At 33.8% G+C, this 23,958-nt stretch overlaps 1 protein-coding gene across 5 annotated transcripts in view; it reads left to right on the forward strand.

The window, feature by feature from the left end:
- The window catches only part of CENPC (centromere protein C), a 90,756-nt gene extending 69,790 nt beyond the window's left edge, over nt 1–20,966 (forward strand). For 3 of the 5 annotated variants that reach the window (XM_034671737.1, XM_011234178.3, XM_034671739.1), the window contains 6 exons: nt 7,827–7,931; nt 8,683–8,811; nt 10,573–10,668; nt 12,364–12,518; nt 19,092–19,182; nt 20,052–20,966. In XM_034671737.1, coding sequence (XP_034527628.1) covers nt 7,827–7,931; nt 8,683–8,811; nt 10,573–10,668; nt 12,364–12,518; nt 19,092–19,182; nt 20,052–20,122 — 647 coding nt within the window. In that variant the 3' untranslated portion in view covers nt 20,123–20,966. Of the gene's footprint in view, nt 1–7,826; nt 7,932–8,682; nt 8,832–10,572; nt 10,669–12,363; nt 12,519–19,091; nt 19,183–20,051 lie in introns of those variants that run through there. The other 2 variants (XM_034671738.1, XR_004628856.1) reach the window with 2 other exon arrangements.
- Nucleotides 20,967–23,958: the final 2,992 nt, after the last annotated feature.

Raw genomic sequence — 23,958 nt, forward strand, 5'->3', positions numbered from 1 at the left:
CGGCCAGTCAAAATTATTGAAAAACATAAACTTCTAGACATCAGTGAATAAAATTCCTAAATTTCAAGAATATAGAGAAGCTTCTAGACAGAAAAAATAATATATAAGGGAGAAAAAATGACTAGTACTGTTGATCTGTGTAATAGTGGAAGAATAAAATAACATCTTTAGTCTATTTTAAGAAATGTATTACAGTCCAGTCCAAGATAGTTTCCTTTCTGATAAATGAATTTTACTTTGCAGATAATGCAAAAGTTGAGTTGACTCTAAATCCTCCTGGTAAAATACTCATGTAAGGTATTCTGTCTAATCAAGTGTATAAACAAAACTGACTCCAAAGAGGAAACAGTGGTGAGGAATAATTCTTGTAATGTATGTGGTTAAATTTAAATAATGTATAATTTTTTGTGTTGCTATGTATTAAATTACCACAATTTTAGTGGCTTAGACAACACACATTTATTTGTTATCCATATTTTCTTTGGGTCAGAAGCCCAGGCACAGATTAGCTGGGTCCTCTGATCAAGAGTCACAGGCTGCATTCAAAAGTGTCAGCCTGGGTTGTGGTCTCATGAGGTTTGAGGTCTTATTCCAAGCTCATATGGTTGTTAGAATTCAGTTTCTTGAAACTGTGGGACTGAGTTACCTGTTTTCTTGCTGGCTGTCAGCCATGGGCCATTACTTTCAGCTTCTAAAGGCTACCTGCAGTTTCTTGCCACATGACCCTTTCCATAGGCTCCTTCCTAGTATGGCACCTTGGTTCTTCAGAGTCAGCAAGGAAGAATTTCTCTCTGCTTCTGCTAGATCGTGTCTTATATGTATAATGTCATATATTATCATATATATAATCATGATGTAATCATAGTGATTCCCTGTCACTATTGCCATATTCTGCAGATGAGAAAAAAGTCACAGTTCCCACATCCATTTTAGGGGAGGGGATTATTACACAAGGGTGTGAATATTGCTGATTACCTTAGGGTGTAACTACTACCTAATGCTAATGTGAATAGGAATTTATAGGTGCTAAATAATGACTTTTGTAATAATACCTTGAAATCCGGGGCGCCTGGGTGGCGCAGTCGTTGAGCGTCTGCCTTCGGCTCAGGGCGTGATCCCAGCATTCTGGGATCGAGCCCCACATCAGGCTCCTCCGCTAAGAGCCTGCTTCTTCCTCTCCCACTTTCCCTGCTTGTGTTCCCTCTCTCGCTGGCTGTTTCTGTCAAATAAAATAAAATCTTTAAAAAAAAAACAACCTTGAAATCCATACTATCTTTAATTAAAACTTCATATGGTAGGGAAGAGAGTAGGGGCAGAAGAGTCGTAGTAAAAGTAGTCTAAATTTTTATTTTATTGAATGAGAAAAGGAGAGATAGCATATCTTGGTAAAGAATATAGTTTTTAATATAATCATGGAGAAATGAGAGTTTGATTTTTGAATGTCAAGAATGGAAATGTGACCAGTATTAGAGTGAAAAAGCACAGCAAAATTTTGAAATGACCAAGGGAGGGGAGGAAAAACATATGGTCATTTGCTCAAATGAGAAAGAAGAGGTACTGATATAAAATGACTAGTTAAATACAAAGTAAGATGGAAGGAATAAAAGGAAATGTGTTACTCGTTACACTAAATAATGGACTGAATTCCTCTAATAAGGTAGAGAATCTCAGATTTGGTTAAATAGTACAAATTGATATATGTGTTTATAAGAAACACTTAAAACAGGTTAAAAAATAAAAGATTGTCAAAAAAATTAAGTAGACTACTGAAAATAGTGTGATTTTAATATTAGGCAAAGTGGAATTTAAGGTATAAATGAAAGTGCTGAACAGAGTAAAGAAGGACATGTGATGAATTAATGAAGAAGATAGAAAAATCATAAATGCTTATACAAATAAAATCTATAAAGGAAAAACTAAAAAAACAAGATTTTCACTTAAACAGTAGTTAGACTGGGAGATTTTAATACATGGCTTTCAGAATTGGAAACTTCTAGCAAACAGAAAATAGTAAAAGCATAGGAATTTGATTATATAGCCAACAAGATCAGCTTAGTATATAGAACTTTGCATTGTTCAGATAAAATGAGTGGATTTATGTGTATTCACACAAACACATGCAAATATAACTACCCAAATTGTAAGTTTCCTATTGTGAAGCATTTAGATCGTGTTCAATTTGGTTTTTGTTTTCTAAATATAAATAGTACTACCATGAACATTCTTATAAATACAGCTTTATCCATTTTTTTTAAAGATTTTATTTATTTATTCGACAGAGATAGAGACAGCCAGCAAGAGAGGGAACACAAGCAGGGGGAGTGGGAGAGGAAGAAGCAGGCTCATAGCGGAGGAGCCTGATGTGGGGCTCGATCCCACAACGCCGGGATCACGCCCTGAGCTGAAGACAGACGCTTAACTGCTGTGCCACCCAGGCGCCCCTATCCATTTTTTTTAAAAACAGTAATAGCGGGGCACCTGGCTGGCTCAGTCAGAAGAACATGTGACTCTTGGTCTTGGGGTCATGAGTTCGAGCCCCATGTTGGGTGTAGAGATTACTTAAATAAATAAGTAAGTTAAATAAAGTTTAAAAAACAGTAATAGCTAATGTTTAATGAATTGCTATATATCAGGCATTTTACAACATTATATTAATTTACGTCTCACAAAACTCCATGAGGTGGGTTCTGTTATTTATTATCAGGCAGATGGAAAAAACTACAGTTCACTTTAGAGAGGTTGAGTGGCTTTAGCTTCTGTGATGTTTCACAACTAGTGCATGGTAAAGTTAGTATGTAAATTTGACTCCAAAAACTAGCTCTTGAGAATCCAGGAGAAATACTTCCAACAGAAAATCAGCTAGATGGTTATGATAAACTGTAACAACCAAAGTATTTTACAACCAAAGTTGTAATGATTATGAGAGTTTCAGTTCATTGATACTACTTTTTTTTTTTTGCTGCTGCTGCTTTTTAAAAAAAATTTTATTTTTTTAAATTTTATTTTATATAAATTGAATTAGTTAACATAGTGTTTTGTTAGTTTTGGAGGTAGAGTTCAGTGATTCATCAGTCTTTAAAAATTTTTTATTTAAATTCAATTAACATTTAATGTATTATTGGTTTCAGAGGTAGAGGTCAGTGATTCATCACTCTTATATAATACCCAGTGCTCATTCCAGCACCCTAAGATGCCCGTCACCCAGTTACCCCATCCCCTCATCCCCCTCTCTACTAGCAGCTCTCAGTTTGTTTTCTATGATTAAGAGTCTCTTACGGTTTGTCTGTCTCTGATTTTGTCTTGTTTTATTTTTCCCTCCCTTCCCCTATAGTCCTGTTTTGTTTCTGAAATTCCGCATGAGTGAAATCATACAATTATCTTTCTCTGATTGACTTATTTTGCTTAGCATAATACCCTCTAATTCCATCCACGTTGTTGCAAATGGCAAGATTTCATTTTTTTGATGGGTGCATAATATTTGCATAATATACAAAATAATATACAAAATATACATAATATGCAAAATATACATAATATACAAAATAATTTGTATATAGATACACCACATTTTCTTTATCCATTCCTCTTTTGATGGTTATCTGGACTCTTTCCATAGTTTGGCTCTTGTGGACATTGCTCCTATAAACATTGGGGTGCAGGTCCATCTTTGGATCACTATGTTTGTATACTTTGGGTAAATACCTAGTAGCATAATTGTTGGGTTGTAGGGTAGCTCTATTTTTAACTTCTTGAGGAAACTCCAGAAGTGACTAGACCAGCCTGCATTCCCACCAACAGTGTGAGAAGGTTCCCCTTTCTCCACATCCTCGCCAACATGTCATTTCCTGACTTGTTAATTTTAGCCATTCTGACTGGTGTGAGGTGGTATCTCATTGTGGTTTTCATTTGTATTTCCCTGATGCCAAGTGATGTTGAGCATTTTTTCCTGTGTCTGTTGGCCGTTTGAACGTCTTCTTTGCAGAAATGTCTGTTCATGTCTTCTGTCCATTTCTTGACTAGATTATTTGTTCTTTGGGTGTTGAGTTTGACAAATTCTTTATAGATCTTGGATACTAGCCCTTTATCTGATATGTCATTTGCAAATATCTTCTCCCATTCTGTTGATTGTCTTTGGTTTTGTCAACTGTTCCTTTGCTGTGCAGAAGCTTTTTATCTTGATGAAGTCCCAGTAGTTCATTTTTATCTTTGTTTCCCTTGCCTTTGGAGACATGTCTAGCAAGAAGTTGATGCAGCCAAGGGCACAGAGGTTGCTGCCCACGTTCTCCTCTAGGATTTTGATGGATTCCTATCTCACATGTAGATCTTTCATACATTTTGAGCTTATTTTTATGCGTGGTATAAGAGAATAGTCCAGTTTGATTCCTCTGCATGTGGCTGTCCAATTTCCCCAACATCATTTGTTGAAGAGACTTTTTTCCATCAGATATTCTTTCCTGCTTTGTTAAAGATTAGTTGACCATTGAGTTGAGGGTCCATTTCCAGGTTCTCTGTTCTGTTCTATTGATCATGTGTCTGTTTTTGTGCCAGTACAATACTGTCTTGATGATTACAGCTTTGTAATAGAGTTTCAAGTCTGGCATTGTACATTGTGATGCCACCAGCTTTGGTTTTCTTTTTCAACATTCTTTTGGCTATTCAGGGTCTTTTCTGGTTCTATACAAATTTTAAGATGATTTGTTCCAGTTCTGTGATAAAAATTGATGGTGTTTTGATAGGGATCACAATGAATGTATAGATTGCTCTAGATAGCATAGGCATTTTAACAATATTTGTTCTTCCAGTCCATGAGCATGGAATGTTTTTCCATTACTTTGTGTCTTCCTCCATTTCTTTCATGAGTACTCTATAGTTTTCTGAGTACAGATCCTTTGTCTCTTTGGTTAGATTTATTCCTAGGTATCTTATGGTTTTTGGTGCAATTGTAAATGGGTATCAGCTCTTTAATTTCTCTTTCTTTTGTCTCATTGTTAGTGTATCGAAATGCAAATGATTTCTGTCTATTGATTTTATATCCTGCCACTTTACTGAATTCCTGTATTCAGGAAAAATTCCTAGCAATTTTTGGGGTGGAGTCTTTTGTGTTTTCCACATACAGTATCATGTTATCTGCTAATACAATTCTTTTTTTTTTTTAAAGATTTATTTATTTGAGAGAGAGAGAGAAAGAGAGAGCGCGCGTATGCATGCACAAGTAGGGGGAAGGGCAGAGGGAAGGGGAGAAGCAGACTCTCCACTGAGGAGTGAGCCCGACATGGGCCTCGATCCCAGGAGTCTGTGATCATGACCTGAGCCAAAGGCAGATGCTTAACCCCGTGAGCCACCCAGGCACCCCTGAAGTCTACTGCTGTTGTATTACTGTTAGTTTCTCCTTTTGTGTCTTTTAATATTTACCTTATATATTTAAATATTCCTATATTGGGTTCATATATACTTACAACTGTTACATCCTCTTGTTGGATTGATCCCACATAATTATGTAATTCCCTTCCTTGTCTCTTGTAGTCTTTATTTTAATGTTATTTTTGGTTTGATGTAGTTATTGCTACCCTAGGTTTTTTTTTTCACCTCCATTTGTATGGACTCTTTTTTAGTCCCAACTTCAGTTTGTATGTATTGTTAGGTATGAAATGAATTTATTCTAGACGGCACATTGATGGGTGTCGTTTTTTTATCCATTCACTCACCCTGTGTCTTTTGATTAGCTCATTCAGTCCATTTACATTTAAAGCAATTATTGATAGGTATGTACTTACTGTGTTTTTTTTTTCTTTGTTTTCTAGTTGCTTTTGTAGTGTTCTGTGTTTCTTTTTTTTCTCTCGTGATTCGATGACTTTCTTTAGTGTTATGCTTGTATTCTTCTCTCTCTTTTTTTATTTTGTGTTTCCATTACAGTTTTTTTTATTTATGGTATTAACATGAGGTTCATATATACATTCTATGTATATAGGAGTCTATATTAAGTTGATGGTTGATTGAGTTCCAACACATTTTAAAGCACTATGTTTTGCTCCTTCCTCTACATTTTATGTACATGATGTAAAATTTTACATCTTTATTTGTGAATCCCATAAATAATTTTTCTAAATGTAATTGATTTTACTACTTGTGTCTTTACCTTCATTCTAGCTTTATAAATGACTGATGTACTACCTTTTTCATATGTTTGCTTTTACCAGTGAAAATTTTCCTTTCCTAATTTTCTTCTAGTTATGGATTTCTCTTTTCTGCTTAAAGAAATTCTTTTAATATTTCTTGTAAGGCTGGTTTAGTGGTGATGAACTTCTTTAACTTGTTTGGGAAATTCACATCACTCCTTCAATTTTGAATGATAATCTTCCCTGGAAAGAGCATTCTTGGTTTTGTTGTTTTGGGTTTTTTTGTTTTGTTTTGTTTTTCATTTCAGGACTTTGACTATATCCTGCCTCTCTCTTCTGGCATGCAAAGTTTCTGCTGAAAAATCAGCTGATATCCTTATGGGTTTTTCCTTGTGTATAACTATCTGCTTTCTCTTGCTGCTTTTAAGATTTCTACTTTATCTTAACTTTTGATATTTTAATTATTATGCGTGTTGATGTGGACCTCCTTGGGTTCATATTACTTGGTTCTCTCTGTTCTTCCTGAACTTGAATGTCTGTTTCCTTTCCCTAATTAGGGAAGTTTTCAGTTATTTCTTCAGTCAAGTGTTCTGCCCTTCTATCTCTTTTTTTCTTCTTCTTCTGCAGCCCCTGTAGTACTATGTTATTACACTTGATGTTATCCCAGGGTTCCCTTAACCTATCCTCATTTAAAAATTTTTTTTTTTTTTTTTTTTTTTGCTTTTCAGCTTAGGTGTTTTCTTACTACCCTGTCTTCCATCTCACTTCCATTCTTCTACATCCTCTAATTTGCTGTTAATTCCTCTAGTCTATTTTTCCTTTCAGTTTTGTATTCTTTAGCTCTCATTGGTTCTTTTTTATATTTTCTGTCTATTGAAGTTCTCACTGAGTTCATCCATTCTTCTCTCAAGTTTGATGAGCATTTTTATGATCATTACTTTGAACTCCTTTTCAGGTGGACTGTTTATCTGTATTTCATTTAGTTTTTTTTGTTGTTGTTGAGTTTAGGATTTTCTTCAGTTATAGTCTAGTTACCCTTTAAACCACTGGTTTTTTGTTTGTTTGTTTGTTTGTTGGGGTTTTTGTGCCTCAGGGTAGGTGAATCTATGAACTTCTCAGTGACGTCCCTCCCTTCTGCTGGTCATCAGATTGGGGTGGAGTTTCAGATGCTACTGTGTCTTGTCTCTCCTGCCTTTCTCTCTGTGGTCCCTCTGTCCTTTGTTGAGCAGTTGTTCAGTCAGCTCTCAGTTCTTTATAAGGAATTGATCTATATGTAGGTGCAGGTTCAGTATGTCCATGGAGGATGTGAGTTCAGGGTCTTCCCTGTGCCACCGTCTTGGACCACCTCTAGCTTTGCCCCTTTTTGTGAGTATTTTTGCAGATTTGTTTCCTATAAATTAAATTCTGAATCAAGTTATGGCTAAATTGCCTTCAGTCAGTTTACATTTCTACTTACAATATATTTGAGTTTCTGTGTGCCTTTTATATCATTCACTCTGGGTGTTACCGAGTTTTTTAATCTTTGCCAGTCTAGCAGTTTTTCATTGGAATTTCTTTAACTATTAGCACAAATATATCGTAAAATTTTGTTTTTCTACTGTTTTGTCTAGAAACATTAGTGTTCTAGAGGGTAATATCAATCATTCCATTACAAAGACTATCCAATTAAACATTTATGTGTGTACATTTTTCTGTGTTATATTTTTACAGTATTGCCTTCCAACACACCAAATGTTCGCAGGACCAAGAGAACACGATTGAAACCTTTGGAATATTGGCGGGGAGAGCGAGTAGATTATCATGGAAGGCCATCAGGTAAATTCCAATCTATACTTTAATATCTCACAATAAAGAATAATGAGGATGCAACAGTTTATTTATGTATATTATGTGCAAAGCGCTGTCTTACATATTTACATAAATTATTTCATTTTATCATCCTTCTCCAAAAATGAGGCCAGAATAGATTCAAGTACAGATTTGTCTGATTGCTGTAGAAATGTGTATCTTTTTCTCTCTTTGGTAGCAGTTTGAGGTGAGTGTGTGGCTTGAGAGTGTTATTTTTCCATACTATTGAACAAGGTTTTTAATTGCATAAAATAAGTCATTAGGTCAGAACATGAGAAAATTATAAGTGGCAAAGATTAAGTATTCCCCTTTACTATTCTCATCCCATTTGCTCATCATATTTCTATACAGAAATACAGATAGTGGGCAAGAAAGTTATTTCCTTTCTGTGATGGATATATGTAAGTCAAAGAACTAAACTCACATGTGAATTATTATAAATATTTCATTGCTGGCTTTTGTGTTCTTTGTTTTTCAACCTGACTTTTGATTTCAAGCAACAGAGGTCATTCATCAGTGCATCTAAATTTAGGGTAGTTGAAACATAAGTGGAATTGGTTGGTATTTGTGTTGTTTGAGTTCCTGGCTGTAGAATATAGTAATAGTAAAATATTCTTTGGTAGTCTGAAAGGAAATGTGCTAAAGTAATTTAAATTTTGTTTCAGTATCTTTACTTTCTCAGGTATGATACTTTACCTTTTTTGTTCTTAACTTTCAGGAGGATTTGTGATTGGTGGAATACTGTCCCCAGACACAGTATCATCTAAAAAGAAGTCAAAAGGAAACATTGGAACAGTCAGCAAAATGGTTAATAGGAAAAGGATCTGTCTTGATAATGAGGAGAGAAGTATGAACTTATTCCTGAAAGTAACTTTTAGATTTTATTTTAAATCATAGTCCTCTGAGAAGTAGCTCTGTACAAATTTTGAAATTTGTTTATAAAAACATTAGATGTAATACTTTAGAGTGAATTCACTTTTTTCTTTCTTTTATTTTTTATTAAGTTATTTTAATTCCAGTATAGTTAACATACAGTGTTATATTAGTTTCAGGTTTACAATATAGTAATTCAGCAATTTTAAACATCATTACTCAGTGCTCACGAAGATAAGTGTACTCTTAATCCCCTTCACCTACTTCACCCATCCTCCCACCTACCTCCCTTCTACTATGCTTTGTTTTAAATGAGTACCCTCAGTGAAAGTTATTTTTTTCAACAAGAACATTTTTAACTTGGAGCATATTTCAGAGTATATGGTTCTAAAAGATAATATATAAAACATTCCATCCAAGAAAAATAGAATACACGTTTTCTTCAAGTACACACAGAAGAATCCCCTGGTTAAACCACATAAAAAGAGACATAACAAATATTACAAATTTACGAAGACTGAAATCATACCAAGTATGTTTTCCAACCACAGTGGTTCAAAACCAAAGATCAATAATAAAACAAAGCTTGAAAATCTACAATGTAAGCTATTAAATATTTAGTATATAAATAATAAACAATACACCACTGCACAAGCAAGCATTGGGCCAAATAAGAAATCAAATGACAAAACTGCTTATTACTTTCAATGTTATGTTATTGTTTATTCTGGTCTCTATTTATTTCTAATTTTTCTTTGTTGTTTCCTTCCGCTACTAAATTTCAGCTAAGTCTTTTTCTAGTTCTTGTGGTGTAATGTTAAGTCGTTTCTTTGAACTTTATTTCTCAGTACAGGCATTTATAGCATAAATTTCACTCTTAACATCTGCTTTTTTTTTTTTTTTTTTTAAATGATTTTTTATTATATTATGTTAGTCACCATACAGTACATCCCCGGATTTAACATCTGCTTTTGCTGCATCCTATAGGTTTTAGAATATTGTATTTTCTTTTTCTATTTTTTTGAAATCACTTTTTAATGTCCACTTTTGTTTCCAAATTCTGAAAATAAACAGATTTTGCTCTTAAAAAAAATCATTAATAGCATAATATAAGACACTTCCTCATGAGTAAATTACCCTATCATTGAAACTCACTTTTCCCATGCTCAAATTATGATTATAATAGACATTTTAATGAATTTTTTTCTGAAGTATATTACATACTTCTAGCTCTCTTGAGAGAATATTCAAAACATTCTTGATGATGCAAGAGTACCAAAAGTTGTTGTAACAGGTTTACAGAAAAAAAGTTTAGTATGTTTGCTTCTATATTAAATCATTGTGGTTTTTGAATTTTTGTTTATCAGAGTGGTCATTTATAAATAGAAAAATAGGAAGAGATTTTTATGCCTGTTGCAGTCTTTTTTTTTTTTTTTTTAAAGATTTTATTTATTCGACAGAGATAGAGACAGCCAGCGAGAGAGGGAACACAAGCAGGGGGAGTGGGAGAGGAAGAAGCAGGCTCACAGTGGAGGAGCCTGATGTGGGGCTTAATCCCACAACGCCGGGATCACGCCCTGAGCCGAAGGCAGACGCTTAACCGCTGTGCCACCCAGGCGCCCCAGCAGTCTTTTTTTTTTTAACAACTCGTCCATAGTTGTATTTCATACTAGACTTTTTTTTTTAGAAGAATTTTAAGTAAGTGATTTGTATTACAGTGATATTTCTTTTGCAGAGAATAAATTCTTGGTAAATCTGAGTATACCTCTGGGAGATCCATTGCAGCCAACAAGGGTAAAGGACCCAGAAACAAGAGAGATTATTTCCATGGGTAAGATTAGGGATAATGAAAATGCTTAATTTAATAATTAGTAAGGACAAATTGCTGGCTTGATGACTAGCCTATCTACTTTCTCTTTTTCTTCCCAGCTCTTTTAGAGCCAAAGTCCAGTAGAGTGTCTAATTCCAGTAAGTAGCCTATGTGAGAACTACTCTGGGAGAGCTTTGATAGCAAACAATGTCTAGGGGACACATAGCACAGTGCATTTATCCTCTAGGGTACAGGTGCTATCATCATGAGTGTTGCCTCCCCCAGTAGGGCCTAAGCCTTCTTTAACCAAGATGACACATGGGAACGGGGGTTTTTATGGGTAGTTGTTACAATTTACCTAGTAGATCCCAGAATACACCCTTACTGTGAGTCCAGGCAGGGACCGTGGGCAGAATTTAGACAGCCTTCTGGACCATGGGATGCCAATAATAGTACCTGGGAAATCGGACCCTTAGGGTGATGACTAGCAAGGACATTGATCTGCCACACAAATGCCAGGCTTAACCTTAAGGCCAGCAGAGGGTTCTAGAGGCCTGCTGTTGTATCTAATAGGCATTAAAAGTACATCGTCCATGAGCCCATGATTGGTTCTGAAGGATGGGCTATACTGTGGTAAGGGCAAGTAGGGGACCCTTAGCTATTTACCAACAGGCAATATTTACATACAGGAAATATTTAAATGTTTTAGCTGTTTTGACTATACTGGTGAGTACTGAGGACTATTTATCCTAAGCCACCAAACAAATAGGTCAAACCAGAGAGTCAGTAATCGTATTCCCAATTAAAATTTTGGCTGTGAAATAGGTTCCATTTAACATCTTAAGTAGTAAAGTTACTTTTATAGTCAAATTATTTATTTGGAAACAGAGGTAGACAGAAAATTTTGTTTAGTGTAGTGTCTGAACTAAAAACATTGCTATATTGTATCAGGTTAGAAAAGTTGTGAGTGTTGTCAGGAGTTCCTAAATTTTTGTCTCTTTCTTGAGTCTATGTATTTTCTATATCCTGTAACCTGTGAGATTACTAACATTCCCAAATATCCAAGGAAATAGAAGCTGTTTCCAGAAGAATGTATTAACTATATATTTGTAAAGGTTTATAAGTAAAAGGGAAATTCAAAATAGAGATAGTGATTTGTGAGCAATAGTAAGTACTCTTGCTTTACTTGATAAAAATCTTGCCATTTAATAATCAGTCAAGCAGTTACAAAATAATCTATTATGATACGTTTGTCAATTGTGGGCTATGTTAAACTTTTTAAAGATGTGGAATTCTTGTTTCTTAGCTAATTTTGTTTTCTGGCTGAGCTATAATAGAAATAATAATAATTCTGCCATTATTATTAGTAGCTAAGACTTACCTAATGCTTATTTTGTGTCAGACAGTATTTTAAATACTTTATACACATTAATTCATTTGATAGTCACAACTCTAACATAGATAAACTATTATTGTCCCATTTTACAGAAAAGAAAACAGAGGCACAGAGAGAAGTAACTTGCCTGGTCCCACAGCTTGTGAGACAGACAAAATTTGACCTCTACCATTGTAGCTCAAGTAAACAACCTTAATCACTTCTGTCTTTGTAAGGCAGGTTTATATCTAGGAATAATTCTATTGTATATATGTGTGTGTATGTATTATATCATTGAGCATTATTGTTGCTTTATATTTATATTAGTGTTTTTCCCTTAGATCTTTTAAGGCCACGAGATACATATCAATTTTTTGTTGAGCATGGTGATTTGAAAGTGTATAAAACACTGGATACACCTATTTTTTCTACTGGAAAATTGATATTAGGACCACATCAAGAAAAGGGAAAGCAGCATGTTGGCTCAGATATATTGGTGAGTGTATTTCTCCATATATTAATGTTTCTCTATTAGTATAACTGTGATTTATTGGACTTGATGAAGCATTAAAAATGCTGTTTTCTCAGAAATGATATTATTATAGCGCATAGAGAGTTTTTCTGTTGAATCTGTTTAGAGTCAATCAGCCAATGGTTATTTAAAAGTACCTGTTCTGTGCATAGCAGTGTAACCTTGAAATTCAAAAGTTTAAGGAATATTCTTTACTTAAAAGAACTGTAGAATGTAGGTTTGCAAACAAATCATTAGAGCTGGTGAAAATTAAGTCTAAATTTCATTTCACTGATCATGCAGCTTAGCAATAATGAGGTTTTAAAAGTCTTCTTCAGAATCATGTAATTAACAATTGACTGAGAAGTAGGAGCTAGTTACTTCAGTAAGTACTAAATAATGTTATTACTGTATGCGGCAGTATTACTGGCTGAAATTATAATGAGATTCAAGGTGAGTCTGTTTCTTTCTCTCTCTGTCATTGGAGACACATGCCCCTGCACCATTGATGTGAGATATATATATGTTATATTTGTACATTTTGAATTTGAAATTGAAAATTATAGAATTTGAATATCACCAAATTTTGATAATATTTATTTATCTTTTACTGCCATTTAAAAATACTGAGTCTAAGGCACATTTTTCAGTAAGTAACATTTCAGGAACCTGTGATACCATGGGTTACTGGTGTATTGCATTCAAAACAGTTATTTTTACTGACAAATTAAACTGAAGAAAGAAAAAAAGAACATCAGGGCCCTTGAGTTTAGATTACCAAAGAAGGGCAAATTGAGGCAAGAAAAGAAGGTGCACATGAAAGTCAGAGTAATTCATTAATATATTATTATAACTAGAATCGGATTTAAAATACTTTAAAATAGGCTTTAATCCAATCTTAAAATGTTAAAGATCTCCAGGTGCTATTAAAACAGTAAAAATAACACATTCATTAACACAGTCATTAAGGAACAATTAATAAGATAAGCATTGTGAAATATCATCATTGAAATAATAGCAGTTATCCATTAAACTGTAATGCCTTTATTATACAAAAGAAAATTTAAATAGTGAATGTTTGAAAGTATTTCACCTGGCTACTATTCAAAAGAATCCACATTAAAAACAAGAATATTTTATATTTACTGAGCTAGTAGAAATTATTGGAAAAATATTTGTACCCTTTGATTTATGAATCTCATTTCAGAATGTTTTTTCTGGAAAATAATTTAAAGGTTAGGGAAGCTGGACATACAGGTGTTTATTGTAACATTGATAGTGCAAAAATTAGAAACCATTGAAAAGTGTTGCAGAAAGAAATGGTTATATTTTATATTTTGACTTAATAATAAGATGTCATTATATAATAATAAGCAGTTATATAGCACTTAGATGTTCCAGGTACTGCAATAAGTATTTTTATATCAGTTTAAGCATATTATTTTTGAAGAATAGCTGTATAAGAAGACCTTTAGGATAAATATTTAAGCAAACTTATGGAAAATAAAAAACTCTCTATTTTATTCTGATTAGAATTTAAAAATGAAAATTGAAGGAACTACAGAAAAATAACATGTTATCAGGTTATTATAGTTTTTATTTCTTCTAAATATTGCCTTTAACTTTTTATAATGAAAATTAAAGGTTTTTTTTATAACAGAGTATTTTTACATTTTTTAAAACATGAAGCATACTTTTGAATATATGCTTTTGAGAAATAAAAGGGACCAGATGGAGAAACAGCACAGGCTGTTAACTCTTTCCTTCAAACTCAGTGTTAAGAATCTGTATAAGAGGGAGATAGTAGCAGTAGTAGATTTGTTAAAATCAAACCACAGAAGAATTAACAGATTAACTGTGGAAGTTGGTTGTGGAGCTCTCCCAAAAAACAAGAAGAGATTAAGAAATGGAAAATATAAAAGTTAAGTGATGTGGAGAACAGAAAACAGAAAGCAAAAAACAAAAAACAAAAAAACAGGAGAAGAGAGGAAAAAACACAAATGAGTGAAGGGCTGGAAATATTTGAAAAATTAGACAATAAATGTTCTGGAACTAAAAAACAAAAAAGTGAGAGCAACATACTTTAAAGAACCAGAGTTTCTTAGAGAAATGTCTGAATGTAGGCCTGGAGCTGAGCTTGAAATGCATACATACATATATATACACACACACATATATATACACACACATATATATATATATGTGTATATATATATATGTATATATATATATTTTAAAAAGATTTATTTATTTATTTATTTATTTTAGAGTGTGGGGAGGAGGGGCAGAGGGAGAGGGAGAGAGAGTCTCAAGCTGACTCTGCACTGAGCGTGGAGCCTGACACGGGGCTTAATCTCACAACCCTGAGACCATGACCTGAGCTGAAACCAAAGTCAGAGTCCTACTCAACTGTGTCACCCAGGTGCCACTGAGCTTGAAATGTTTTTTGTCATAACTGCTAGCAAACTTATCAGAGACCATTAGAATTGGGTGATAAGGTCTCAGGATCCAACTTGAAGATGCTCTCACTGGACAAAGATGTGTCAGCTTGAGAATCAATAAGAATAACAAGTGGATTGATACATAGCCCTTATATCTAAATTCATGAATTTGAAAGACTACTACAAAAAGAAAAGCTAATTCACCGCTTTTGGAGAATTCTAGGAGGCTAACTTATTTTGACAACAAATACGGCAATAAAGGGAAATAATCGAACATTTTTTCTGCCCTTTTCTTATAAACTTTATTATGTAACCAAATAAAAATGAGGTGAAGTTTGTTCTTGTTAGAAATATTCCAGGGGCTCCTGAGTGGCTCAGTCGTTAAGCGTCTGCCTTGGGCTCAGGGCGTAATCCCAGGGTTCTGGAATCGAGCCACACATCAGGCTCCATGCTCCGCTCGGAGCCTGCTTCTTCCTCTCCCACTCCCCCTGTTTTTGTTCCCTCTCTCGCTGGCTGTCTCTCTTTCTGTCAAATAAATAAAATCTTTAAAAAAAAAAAGAAAAAAGAAATATTCCAGGGATGCCTGGGTGGCTCAGTCAGTTAAGCATCTGCCTTTGGCTCAGGTCATGATCCTGGAGTCCTCGGATCGAGCCCTGCATCAGCCTTCTGCCTGCCACTCCCCCTGCTTGTGCTCTCTCTGTCTCTCTCTCTGACATATAAATAAATAAAATCTTAAAAAAAAAAAAAGATTCCAATCAGTGGTGTCTGGGTGGCTTAGTTGGTTAAGCATCTGCCTTTGGCTCAGGTCATGATCCCAGAGTGCTGGGATTGAGCCCCACATTGGGCTCCCTGTTCAGTGAGGAGCCTGCTTCTCCCTCTCTGATGCTCCCCCTGCTTGTGCTCTCTCTCTTAAATAAACAAATAAAATCTTTTAAAAAATATTCCAATTAATAGGGGCGCCTGGGTGGCTCAGTCATTAAGCCTCTGCCTTCGGCTCAGGGCGTGATCCCAGGGTCCTGGGATCGAGCCCCACATTGGGCTCCCTGCTCTGCTGGGAAGCCTGCTTCTTCCTCTCCACTCCCCCTGCTTGTGTTCCCTGTCTCACTGGCTGTCTCTCTCTCTGTCAAATAAATAAATTAAATCTTTAAAAAAAAATTCCAATTAATAAATGAAAAAGGAATGGTAGAATGAAATATTACCATTTTACAACCCCTGATAAACTGTTGGATCTGTCTAGGCATTGAGTATCAGTGTCTGCTAACATCTAAAAAAGAAGACAACCCCAAAAGTTGAAAATAGAGCTACCATATGACCCAGCAATTGCACTACTAGGGATTTACCCCAAAGGTACAAATGTAGTGATCTGAAGGGGCACCTTAACCCCAATGTTTATAGCCGCAATGTCCACAATAGCCAAACTAGGGAAAAAGAGCCCAGATGTCCACCAACAGATGAATGGATAAAGAAGATGTGGTACACACACACACACACACACACACACACACACACACATACATAGAATGGAATATTACTCAGCCATCGAAAAAATGAAATCTTGCCATTTGCAATGATGTGGATGGAGCTAGAGGGTATTATACTAAGTGAAATAGGTTAGTCAGAGAAAGAATTATCTCATGAGCTCACTCATGTGGAATTTAAGAAACAAAACAGGATCATAGGAGAAGAGATGAAAAAATAAGATGAAATCAGGGAGATAAATTATAGGAGACTCTTAATCATAGGAAATAAACTGAGGGTTGCTGGAGAGAAGGAGGGTGGGAGGATGGGGTTAAAAAAATTAAAAAATAAATTAAAAAAAAAGAAATGAAAAAAAATAAAAAGACAACCAGACATTATGTGCCTCCTAATGGCAGAATACCACACTATGTATGAAATAGTCTTGCCTCTTCCATCTCCTTTAAAAACAAACAAGCAAAAAAAAAAAAAAAACAAAAATACCTGAATTTGATCAAAACTTTTAATATCTAACTACCAATTTATAGGAAATAAAGAATAGATGACCTTTCAAAGGATACCCTGGGGTTGTAATCAGCAAAATTCAGCTACGCAAAGATTTTTACAGCAGAATTTGCTTGATTTCTTTAGTAAATAAGTTGCAAGGAATAAAAAAGAACCTAGTAGAACCTATAGCTCAGTGTTTCTCAACCATGGCACTATTGACATTTTAGACTCGATAATGCTTTGTTGTAGAGGGGCTTCCTGTGCATTGTGGGATGTTTGATAGCACCCCTGGCCTCTGCCAACTGGATTCTATTAGTACTCCTCTAGTTGTAAAAATCAGAAACATCCCCAGACATTGCCTCGTCTCCTGAAATTGAGAAATCACCCGCAAATTGAGAACCACTGTAGCACTGAGCAATTTAAGAGGATAAACAAACTCTTAAAAATACATTTAAGTGACAATTGGAAATCTTAATACTGACTGGGTATTTGATATTAAATATTCATTTATGTTTAGGTATGATAAAACTCTTGTAGTCGTGTTTTTAAAAAGCACCTTGAGGGGTGCCTGGCTGGTTCTATTGGTAGAGCATGTGACTCTTGATCTCCTGTTGTGAGTTCAAGCCACATGCTGAGTATGGAGATTACTAAAGAAAATAAACAGAACTTTAAAAAATAAATAAAAATTTTAAAAACACCTTGATTTTTTTAGTACAAAATTTTTTTTAAATTAAAGTACCGTTGGAACCATTTGAAGAACTTTTTTCCTATTTAGGGAGTTAGCATATCATAGTGGTTAAGAGCATGAATTCTGGAATCAAAGTGCCTGAGTTCAAATCTCATTTCTGCCATTTACGTTGTGAACTTGGAAAATTACACCCCTCTGTTGCCTCATTTTCTTCATTTGTATAAAGCTATTAAAACAGTACCTGTCTCACTGCTACTTACATTAAATGAATACAAATTAAGTGCTTAGAATAGTGGCTGGCAAGGAGTATTGTTTTTCTGGTATTTTAGGCTCATTTACAAAGTGTTAAGAAAAAAAAAAGAGGTGGAAGAGGAGGAGTAATTCTCTGAGGCAAAATATTTTTGATGGCTGAATCTCAGAATTTGAATCTGAATGTTTGAAGGCTTTATGTTTTTTTAGTTGCCCAAAAACCAGATCATTGCCATGGTGCTACTTATGTATAAAATGTAAAATGTGCCATGAATATGAATGTGGAAGCCTTTGTGATTGAGAGTTAGATTTATCCTCGTTTACTTTCTTAATGTTGATGCTTGTTTAAATATATCATTTGTTTGTTTTGCTTTTTGTTCTCTCTTTGATCTGTCAGATTGAATTACTTCTCCCAACCATGTAACCTTTAAAAAGGTGTATTTAAAACCTAGCTATTTTGTAGTATAGCTAAGTGATGTTATTTACGGTGGTTCTGAATTTTTGTAAGCTGGTAAATAATAAGAACAAAAGAAATTTCTTCTTGTATTAGTTTTCTGTTGCTGTTTTAACAAATTACTATAAATTCATTGACTTAAAAACAATACCCATTTATTATCTCACAGTTATATTGGTTAGAATCCTGGTGAGCTTGACTGAATATTCTGTTTAGAGTATCACAGGGCTGGAATCAAGTTGTTGGAAGCTCTGTATCCCTCTCTGGAGACTCTTAGGATGAATCTGCTTTCAGGTTTATTCAGGTTGTTGGCAGAATTCAGTTCCATGTTGTCGTAGGACTGAGGCTCCCATTTCCTTGCTGGTTGTTGGCCAGAGTTCATTCTCAGTTTTTAGAAATAGCCTATATTTCTTGGCTCATGGCCCTCTAATCTTCAGTGCCCGCAACAATCTATGTCCTTTTCATGCTTTGAATTTCTCTGGTTTTCCTCTGCTTCATTTCTCTTCTGCTTCCAGGAGATTCTCCACTTTTAAGGGTTGTGTGATTAGAATAGGCCCAACTAGATAATCCAGACTTACCTATCTCCCAATCTCAAGGTCCCTTTTCCCATGTAACAAAACAAATTCTGGAGATGAGAGTGTAGATATCTTTTGGATGATCTTTGGAGGGTCATTATTCTGCTTACTACATTCCTTTAAGTTTCTTTGTAGTGTGCTGTTGTGGTGGTTCAATTTGAAATGAGATTTTAATTTTTAATTTTACAGGTTTTTTATGTTAACTTTGGTGACCTTTTATGTACCTTACATGAAACACCTTATATAATAACAACTGGGGATTCGTTCTATGTTCCTTCAGGTAAGAAAAATAAAGACATCTTCCTTCATATAGTTAAAATATTTACATAGTTGCTCATGAGCACCATGCAAATGGAAGGCACTGTAGTCAAAATGTCATGTGACTCATGCCAATGCATATTTTGATTTTATCATTAGGTAAGTATGTTAGTATTTGGGTACATAAAAATTGAACAAGAATTGCTTATCGCAAAATGTAAAAATATTTAGTTGTGTCCAAGGTAGGAGGAAAATTATTTCTGCTATATTATCTAGAAGACATTATGTAGTCAAGCAATTTTTAGTAGGTTATTTTAAACATACGGAATAGTGTGTTTCATTGGCTATTAAAGAGCACAGGCCTCTGGAAAGAGGACTTTTAATTTGTTCATTTATTTATTCAACATTCAACAGAAGTCTGTCAAGCACTGCTCTAAGAGTATAGCATACATAAGTGACGAAAACGGGAAAAAATCCCCACCTTCATGGAGCTGACATTCTAATGAAAGGAGACAATAATAATAGCAGTGTTTATATAGTCCTTAGTGTGTACCAGGATTGTTGTGAACACATTATATTTATTTTAACTCAGTTAATATGTATCAATTTCTGATATATAGAAATTTTCTCTTTCCCTTGTCTAGTTCACCTTTGCATTCATTATCAGAATGATGTGAGATTTTCATTTCTTTCAAAGCTTATATGGGTCACAGATGATGGTTAGCTCTTGGATTTTTTAGTTCATGTAATTAAATAAGACTTTAAGTGAACTGATTTAAAAAATTTTTTGGTACTATATACAGTAACTGCCTTAGTGATGGCTAAACATTTAATAAAAGGAAATGATTCCTATGGAAATAATTTTTTTTTTTCTTACCACTTTACTTCTAGGTAATTATTACAACATCAAAAATCTCCTGAATGAGGAAAGTGTTCTTCTTTTTACTCAGATAAAAAGATGAAAGATGAAGCAAAGTTTAAATATGTGTGTGTGTGTATATATGTGCCCACATACATATATACACATACACACACACATATATATATATATATAGAACAGCTTGTGCAGTTGAGACATTATCTTTATAATTATTTGTGATATTTTAAAATAAAAATTTTATTCAGTTTTGTGTGTTCTTTTATCTGACAAACATTTCAAACTCCCATGTGTTCTGATTTTTCTCCAAATGTTCACATAGTCTGTAATGATGCCCATATTCATTGTATTTTAATAACATGAAAAGAATCACTGCTCTCTTAGTGAAATGTAGGACATTTCTTTTTTTAGAAGATATTTGATTAATATGTTCGTTCATTGAATAATCTTTTCCAAATGTTTTAAGTCACTAACAAAATAATCGAATAATAGAGAATTGTGGTACATATAAATAGTGTATCTGTATTACTTTCTTAGGGCTTTGTAACAAAATAGTACGTACTGGTGGCTTAAAAACAAAAATTTATTGTTTCACAGTTCTGAAATCAAAATGTCGGCAGGACCATGTTCTCTCTGAAACCTTTAGGTTTCACACTAATGCTTCTGCTTAGCGCTCATCTTTTTATTAGAAGGAGAGTCAGTGTGAAAGATCATTAAAAAATAACTCAGGCTTTCTTCTTAATGTTACCAGATGCACTAAAAATATGTTGATTTAGGAGAGAAAATGGCTAAATGTCATAAACAAATTGCTAGCATCTATTCCTGAAGTCATTTTAATAAGTATTTTCATATTAATCCGAAAATCTTAGTTTCATTTGTCATTGTAATTCAACAATATGTGTTAACTGTTGCTTTTATTAAAAAAAAAATCAGTGCAAGTTAATTTTCTTGTGAGGCTTGCTAAGACATTGTCTATTAACTTCTCAGGGTCTCCATAAGAAGTTGCAGAATTTAGTATATGAATAAAATTTTTATCGCTAGAGAACTGGTTATATTTGCTTTCCCAAGTCAAAAGTTACAGGACTAGATGTGTTTCTGTCTTTACCTAGACTGGCCAGAGTTTTGTTCAGTCATCTGCAATGGCTTGATTATTTTTTCTTTAAGTGAAGCATTTATATTATTGATGTAACTTACAAATAATCAAATGCATAGATCTTACAGTTCAATGAGTTCTTGGCAAGTACATCTTATACATAAGTAACCCACAAAACTTAATGCCACTTCAGGAAGTTCCTGTTCTAATTCAATTCCTGTCAACCTGACTTAGTCCCTTGGGCCGGTATTCTTTATTGTGGTAGAGAGGTTTTGCTTGTTCTAGAACCTTATGTAAATGGACTCATAAAATATACTTTCATTCAACACAGTATCTAAGTTTCATCCACCGTGGTATGTATATCAGTTGTTCATATTTTATTTCTGAGTAGTATTCTCTATGAACACTGTTCCTTCTTTTTGTAATTCTCTGGAAAAGTTTATAAAAGATTGGTAACATTTCCTTCTTAAATGTTAGAAAGAATTACCAGTGGTTAAACCATCCAGGTCTGGAGTTGTCTTTATGGGAAGATTTTTAATTATGGCTTTAACTTCTTTAATAAGTACCAGAATATCCAGATTTCTTGTCTCTTTATTTGGTAAGTTTATTTTTAAAGAATTTGCCTATTTCTAAATTTTCACCTTGTTTGCATGAAATTTATAATATTTTCTCTTTCAAAAGCTTTTTTGAGATTTGACAAAATAATCTTAAAATATACATAAATTAATATAAAAATGGTACAGTATCTGAAGCACAAATTTTGATGTATAATTCTTTTTTTTCCTTTTTCCTTCTTTGGTCATTTTTTGCTAAGTTTTTATCAGTTTTGTTCTTTCAAAGTAATTAACTTTTGTTTCATTGATTTTTCTCTCTGTATTTCTATTCCATTCATTTTTCATCTGATCTTTGTAATTTAGTGCATTCTGGGGCACTTGGGTGGCTTAATCGGTTCAGCATTGGGAGTCTTAGTTTCAGCTCAGGTCATGATCTCAGGGTTGTAAATCGAGCTCCTCATTGGGCTGGGCTCCATGCTCAGCTGGGTATCTGTTTCTCTCCTTCTCCCTCTCCATCTCCCTCTTCCTTTCCCCTCTCTCTCATAAATAAATCAATCTTTATAATTTAGTGTATTCTACTTTGGGTTTGATTTCCCCTTTTTTTCCTAGCTTCTTAAGGTGAATGTTTAGATTATTTTAGAATTTTCTTCCTTTCTAATTCAGCCATTTAAAGCTTCACTTTGATATGTCATTTAATTCAGGGTATTTTAAATTTTTTCTTGTAAGGTCCTCATTGACCAGTGGGTTATTTGGAAGTGTTTCTTGTAAATTGTGAATATTTTGGAGTTTTCCAGATTTGTTTTTTCTGAACTAATTTGGTGATTTGCTAAGTTTTTCTGCAGTTTCAACTTTTCCAGCCATATGGTTTATATTGCAACTACTCAGTTCTGCAGCTGAAACATGAAAGCATCAGTAGACAATAAGTAAATGAATAGATGTGGTTATGTTGCAATAAAACTTTATATACAAAATGCAGTGATCTGTATTCAGCCTGTGGGTGTGATTTTTTTAGCCTCTGATGTATATGTAAAACATACTTCGTACACTTTCAATCCTTTAACATTTATTGATACTATTTTATGATCAACAATATGGTCTGTCTTCAGAATGTTCCTAGTGTTAGAAACAAATGTGTATTCTGTTGCTGTTGGGTGGGGTATTCTATGTCTCTTGGTTGATAGTGTTGTTTAAATCTCCCATACCTTACTGATTTTTGTGTAGTTTTTCTTTTTATTACTGATACGGGAGTGTTGATATCTCTGATTCTATCTATTAAATATTTCTTTTTTATATCTGCCAATTTTTGCTTCATCTATTTTGATTCTATTGTTAGATTCATATTAGTTTATCGTTATTTTACTGCTGTATTGAACTACTTATCATTATGAAATATCTTTTAGTAATATATTTCATTTTAAAGTTTATTTTGTCTGATGTTAATATAGCTACCTCAGCTGTCTTATGTATACCATTTGATGTATCTTTTTCTGTCCTTTTAACAATTAATTTACTATGTCTTTTAAGATGTGTCTCATAGAAAGCACATAGTTGGATCTTAAGTGTTTAGAATCCAGTGTAATATGCTCTGCCTTTTGATTGGAATATGTAATCCACTTATTTAATGCAAATATTGTTAGATTGAATTTATGTCTGCTGTTTTGTGTTCTATATGTCTTAAGGGGTTTTGTTGTTTTTATTATAACTGTTTCTTCCTGCCTTATTTTGGGTTAGCAGTCTTCATAGCATACCATTTTAAATCTTCCAAAGTTATATTTCGAGATATTATTTTAGTGGTTGCTATAGAGATTTCTATATTCATCTATATTTATCTCAGCCTCTGTCAGGGTACTACTGACTTCATTTCAGTAAAACTTAGCAGTTTTGCATTTCTTTAGCTTCATTTATTTTCCCGTTTTAACTTATACTATATCATTGTATAAATTACATTATAATATGCATCTGTTTGACTATGTGTATTTATATATTCCAACAATTTTGTGTTATAATTTTTGTTTTGAAGTATCCTCTTTTTTAGGAAAAGAGAGAAAACATATATAGTCTTTTATATTTACTGTCTTTGGTATTCTTCATTCCTTCCTGTGTATCTAATTTACTACCTGGCATTTTTCCTTCCAGCCTGAAGAACTTTAGTGCCTTTTACAGGTTAAGCCTATTAGCAACATATTCTCTTAATTTTTATGTATTTGGGAATGCTTTTATTTTGACTTCATTTCTGAATGATAGTTTCACTTGACAGATAATTTTAGGTTTAAT

This window comes from Ailuropoda melanoleuca, chromosome 11 (assembly GCF_002007445.2).
Source record: "Ailuropoda melanoleuca isolate Jingjing chromosome 11, ASM200744v2, whole genome shotgun sequence".
Classification (NCBI taxonomy): domain Eukaryota; kingdom Metazoa; phylum Chordata; class Mammalia; order Carnivora; family Ursidae; genus Ailuropoda; species Ailuropoda melanoleuca.